The sequence below is a fragment of the Olea europaea genome, chromosome 10 (assembly GCF_002742605.1).
Source record: "Olea europaea var. sylvestris chromosome 10, O_europaea_v1, whole genome shotgun sequence".
Taxonomy (NCBI): Eukaryota; Viridiplantae; Streptophyta; class Magnoliopsida; order Lamiales; family Oleaceae; genus Olea; species Olea europaea.
In genome coordinates, this window is record NC_036246.1 from 18811022 (window position 1) to 18817251 (window position 6230).

At 32.2% G+C, this 6230-nt stretch overlaps 1 protein-coding gene across 1 annotated transcript; it reads right to left on the reverse strand.

Annotated features, from left to right (window-relative positions):
- Positions 1–776: 776 nt before the first annotated feature.
- On the reverse strand, positions 777–2103 carry LOC111401430 (transcription factor MYBS1-like). Its single transcript, XM_023029164.1, has 2 exons — positions 1535–2103; positions 777–1439 (listed from the first exon to the last, which is right to left on the reverse strand). Exons 1-2 carry the CDS (start codon positions 1948–1950, stop codon positions 1001–1003), a joined length of 855 nt encoding a protein of 284 aa, XP_022884932.1. The 5' UTR covers positions 1951–2103; the 3' UTR covers positions 777–1000.
- Positions 2104–6230: the final 4127 nt, after the last annotated feature.

Sequence of the window (6230 nt, forward strand, 5' to 3'; positions counted from 1 at the left end):
TGGAATAATAAAGGTCTTTTATTCTGTTGATAATCCATTGAATGGCATCAATATGTTCTTTTCAGTCATTGAATGCTCTACTAACTCTTTCAACCATTACACATACTAATCTTCAAGATATTCATTCGTAGTTAGGGAGGTAATCTTGGTGTTTCTCAATTGTGTCTTGAAATGAGGTTTTTGGCCCTCACTTGAGCAGTGTAATATCTATTTTTGTTTTTCCAAACTAAAAGTATTCCGACAATTTACCGTTCTTCGAAGAAGAAACACATTTTCATTTTACCAAGATCTCATCCAATGTTTTATAATGGGTGCACTGAGTTGTCATCTTTCCCTTTTTAAGTAATTGAGGCACTACTTGAGAGTCGTATAAACACTAGTGGCAGATATTAAAAGTACGTAGTTGGATCATTTTGATATTTGGCGATTCCGAGGATGGCCAGCTTCTAAATCAGCTACTTGTTCGGCAGACAGTTCTATAGCTACGTATTGAGAACTCATCTTTTCGCTGCTTAACATGAATAGCATACTGTTAGATGCACCAGCATTGCTAGTTCTTGAGCATCAAAAAAATGTTGCTCTTTATACGATTCGCCATTTTATTTCGGCTTTAAGTTGGAGAGTTGTAAACAGTGGAAATTTCTATCTTGGTTGACGTTTTGTTTCAGTGTAATCGCACATCATGTAGAATTTGTTTCTTTTGGAGTCCAACTGTTTTAATAAGAAGATTGTCATTCTTATTTGCTTCTTTTGACATCTACATTCGGGGAACAGAAAAATGAAACTTCTTATCCCGGCATTGTTATTTTCCAAGAATTGCGTTGTGTCAACTTTTATCTGGTATGTACAGAGTTGAAAAGTGTTCTTACAGTTGTGTTGGTAACACGCTCTAATGTCATTGTACGATGCAACTTCAACAAGCCATTAACAATGGAGACCAATAAACAATTGGACTTTAAAAGCAGGGTCCAGAGACTCAGGGCATTGATGTGGGTACTGGTTATTGATGCATGTGGTACGCCATCGGAACAACATAAGGGGGATGATGATGTCCTGGTGGAATCAAAACAGAAGTGCCAACCGCGGATCCAATGTGACCAGGAGCAGCAGCAATTGGATGCCCTACACCGTACATGCCTAAACCATGCATGTTTGGTTGGTTTCTGTGCTTAATTGCATGAGAAAGTGCCGCTTCATTGTTCGGATTGGGGTTCATCTGTTGTCCAGTGATCGGTGCCCGATGAGACGCCACGTCACTGTTCACACTAGTGATGTCATGGATGCTGGATCTCCTTCTGTCTCTGTTCATGGAATTGAGTCGAATGAAGTACTTTTGGGCATGGCTTGCAACTTGTGTGGGGGTTCTGGATATGACAAAGTTTCTCGAAATGCTTCTCCAATCCCCTTTCCCAAACTTGTCCAGACCAAGCAAAAATAACCTGGTAAGAATGAACAGCTCACTTTCAGCATGCTTACTTATGAATCTTTGGACTCAAAAAGTAGAATGTTTTTTCTTAATGAAAGTGGCTCATACCTGTGCTCTTCTTCTGTCCACGGAATCCCTTTCCGGCGCTCTTGGTCTGCCCTGGATCCTCCTTTACATGCCTGACCCATGCCAGTTGAGTCGTGGCCTAATCCTGAAAACCCAGAACTGGATTGTCCAATAGAACATGTACCCGGAGGCAACCCTTGATGATGATCCTTAATTGATGAGAATGTTTCCTGTCCAATATAATTGGGTAATGGAACATGTCCTGCTTCAATTGCAGTTACATCTTCGACAAGGAGTTGATAATGGTGCTTCAACTCTCCAATGCTTTTGCTCGGAACCACTGAGGAAATCTTATCCCATTGATTCTTGGAGTCCTCTATCCAGTGCATTGCAATGGCATTTTCAAAAGCTCTCTCTTCTTCTCTGCTCCATACCACTGATGAACATGAAGTCGCCATATTTGAATCTGGAGAACTGCAGCAGGTGTCAATGGAGTTGTTTGCTTTTTTAAGCTTAGAGAAAGGAATAGAATGGTGCACATATTAAGAGGAAGAGAAGAAAAGGAGTGTAGGATAAGAATGGGGTATCATTGCATTAATGGCAGAGGACCACTAGTAAGGTTGAAGGGATGGGCTGATTTGTCATCTTCTTATAATATCATGAATTTAAATTTCATAGAATGAATAATAAATTTAAACAATTTACTTCTCTAGCTACAGCTTCATATTCCATTGTTTCAAGTATTTTTTTTGGTATACTTTTAGGAAAGACGATACCTGGGGTTATATAAAGGTTGAACCCCAACCTTGAGGGTTCCCATCGTCCCGTCCCTAGAGTTTTTTGAGGAAGTTAAATCGTGAGATGTGTCCCAATAGGTCAGAGAACAAGAGCTGTCTGTATACTGCGCCTACAAGGAGTCTAATTCCATATTTCAGGAATCGAACCCCCACACTGCGACTGCCAATAAAGTGTGAGATAACATCACTCCTGTCCTTTACACCACTGGACTATACCCCAAGGGGCTAGATACCAAGGGTTATATGATTACATTGTGAGTGGAGAAAAGTTAGATTGTATACAATTTTATTATTTCCCTTATATTGCTAAAGTTTCACTTCGATCCACTTTGAAAGAATTAGACTTTATACTACGTATTAAGTCATGTTCACACAATTGAGAAGATGACATTTACGATAGATAATCACTTAAGTGTACTTTTTTTTATGGGTAATTAGCACAACGCATCATTATCTTTCAATATTATTGTGCAAAACATCTATACCTTTCATATTTTGAGATTTTTACCCTTGCATCCACCTTTTATTGTTGAAATCATCATTTTTATCAAATTTCTTGTGTAAAATGACAAATATACCTCATATTTAAATAAAATGATAAAAAAGAAAAGAAAAGTTAAAGAATAAATTGCAATCACACTCCCAAAACTTTTTTAAAAAGTGCAAATGAGGCCAAATAAATTATTAAAAGAGTAATTAGCACAAAACGTCCCTATCTTTGATTTTTTTTATATTTTCACCCTTATTTTTATATTTCATTGCAAAAATTATTATTTTCATCCTTTTTTTAGTTAAAAGCTATAAAATAACAAATATACCCTCCTCTTTAAATAAACAAAAATAAAGAAAAGAAAAATAAAGAGCAAATTATAACTAGACTCCAAAATTTTTCAAAAGAAGTACAAACAAATTCCAAATAGCACTTTCTTTTTTAATTATTTATTTGGAATTTATTTGTACTTTTTTTGAAAATTTTGGAAATATAATTGTAATTTGTTCTTTAATTTATTTTTTTTATTTATGTTTATTTAAAGATGAGTGCATATTTGTTATTTTACATCTTTTAATTGAAAAAATAGATAAAAATAACGATTTTTACAATGAAATATAAATTAAGGATGAAAAATGTCAAAAATGAAATATATGAATATTTTGTACAATAATAATGAAAGGTATGAACGTTTTATATTAATTACCATTTTAATAATTTATTTGGACTCATTTGCACTTTTTAAAAAGTTTTGAAATATGATTGCAATTTATACTTTAACTTCTCTTTTCTTTTTTCTTTTTTTATTTAAATATGAGATATATTCGTCATTTTACATGAAAATTTTGATAAAAATGATGATTTTCGCAATAAAAGATAAATGTAAGGGTAAAAGTGCCAAAAAATGAAAGGTGTGAACGTTTTACACAATAACATTGAAAGATAAAAATATTTTATGCTAATTACCATTTTTTTTAATCAAATTTTTGGAAAAGAATGTTTAAATATAAAAGTTTGTAGTTCAAATCTCACCCAATGATTTAGCCAAAGCATCACAAAAGTACAATTTGGTAGAATTGTAAGGAGCTGTTGGGGTTGGGGTGATGTTGGGAGGGACATGTTCTTAGGTTGTAATTCAAAGTCATTCCACTTCGAATGTGCAATCATTCATAGGGTGAATGAGGACAATTGAGTTGAGGCCACACAGAATATTTTCTAACATGCCAATTATCACACACTATTAGCAAGCGTGTTCACCTCTAATATTGTTAAAATCGTTATTTGAAATGTTTGATATTACATTTCTACGATCTCAGAATGATTTGTAGGGATTGAGTGGAAGGGGAGCTACTGTCGATTTGGAAACGTCCTTAATTCCTCGATTCATTTCGTGAAATACATCATTGGCAAAATATTTATTTGGTTATGTCATTTTGGGCTTTGCTCTAACTGAGGCAATTTCCTTGTTCGAATTAATGATAATCTTTTTAATCTCTTCTGTATTTGGATCTTTATTTTTGGGGCTTACAATTCATCTTGCGACTCATTCCTTCGGGCAAGCATTTTTCGGACATCGATCGATCCATCACTAAATCATAGGTCACAGCATCTATCACTCGAACGTTTTCTAGGAGTAAAAAGAACCGTTATAATAACCACCATGTAAGCATTGCCAAAAAAGAGTGCAAAAGTGAATGAAAATCACTAACTAAGAATAAAAAATTAAAAATAATCTAAGCTAATACAAGTGTGATTAAATTCATTTCATCGATTACAGTAAGGCGTATATCCACTTTTTTAGATTTGTTTTATAATAAAGGATGATAAATGAAATCTACTTGATACAACGAAGTTAAATATCTTGATAATTATAAAATTTAAAATCTCGTTTTGGATAGTCTATATATTTTAGGTGAAAATAAAATTTGTCATCACAACAATTATTATTATTATTATTATTATTATTATTATTATTATTATTATTATTATTATTATTATTTCTAAATATGATCACTCAATCATGCAATATGATTTAACGCCCTTTCTAAAATATCCTTGGAAAAAGAAGATAACGAACTCATAATAATTAAGAGAGACACTATTGAGCTTCAATTCGATTTATCTAAAACATTAGAAACGACACTATGGTAGAATAACAGTTTTGGATAAAATCTAGGTCAATTTGATTAAGTTGAGTTTAGACTGAAAATTAAAATAGAAAAATCATATTTTGGGTTTGCACTAAATTAACTAGTTAGCAAATTTATTTTTAAAAAAATAAAATAATTTGGCTTATTTAAAATAAATAAATTAAAAATTTAGGAAAATTCGATTGTTATTCGGTTTTTAATTTAGAACCGAAAATCTAACCGAACCCGTCAATTCTCGATTCAAATATTCTTTGGGTATTTAACTTAAATAGAATCGCTCAATTCGACTCAATTCGGTTCTATTTCAAAGTATTGTCCAGTCCTAGTAGATAATTCAAAAACACTAAATTTTGTAACGCTTTTGAAAAGATAATGATATCTTTTAGAAAACTTGACCAAAAAAAAAAAAAAAATGACTTGTTTAGAAACGAAAATTGGTGGACACATTATTCTGTTAAAGACTTAAAGACTGAAGAAAGGAAAATTGGCGCTTAGAATTAACTTTTAAGAATATTGAAGTGCGTGTGCTCTACGAAGTAGGGGACGCGAGTGGTAATAAGACCTTAAGGACTAAAATGTTTTGTAAAGTTCATGTGGTGTGTACGTGGCCTTCTCTCCTTCTCTACTTTATCTATTACACTGTTGGAACCCAATATAAACTTTATTGCATTATCATCCCTAATATATCGTTATTGATAGCATGGTCCCCAATCTATTTATTTTGTTGTGTTGTTGGTCATCAGCCAAGGATTTTTTAATTTTATTTTTAGTTTTTTTTTTTTTTTACTTTGTTTTAAAACTAAGGTAAAATACTAAAGTTTTCTTTTCAAAATAAGTTTTGACTTTTCAGCAGCCAATTAAACAAAAGAGTAATGATATTTAACACTGCTGCTATCAAGTATAAGTCTAAATAGCAACTGTATAACGTTAAATGATATGCTTACTTAAATGAAATGTTATATGATTTATTTAATTGAATCTATCAAATGTAACTGCTTAGACTGACATTTTAATATTATTGGTATTAGATTGCATTATTCTAAATAAAATATGTCACTAAGGACCAACATTGCTCTAAAACTAATAAGTTAGGGACATGCTGTCAAGATACATACAATAATGAAAAGAATTGGGCAAAGTTTATAGATTATAGACCGATAGTGAAATTTCCCCTAAATTAATCAGTTAACCTTAAATACTAACAACATTTTGATTTCTTTGCCTTGACCTTAATTTCAAATCAAATTTCAAATGCCTGTCTCTAATATTATGCCTTTATTTGAGTTTATAAAAATAGATTT

Coding starts and splice junctions, on each gene's coding strand:
- LOC111401430 (XM_023029164.1), bottom strand. CDS start 1,950: ATGGCGACTTCATGTTCATCAGTGGTATGGAGCAGAGAAGAAGAGAGA. Junction 1,440..1,534: donor TGGACAGAAGAAGAGCACAG/GTATGAGCCACT, acceptor CATTCTTACCAG/GTTATTTTTGCTTGGTCTGG.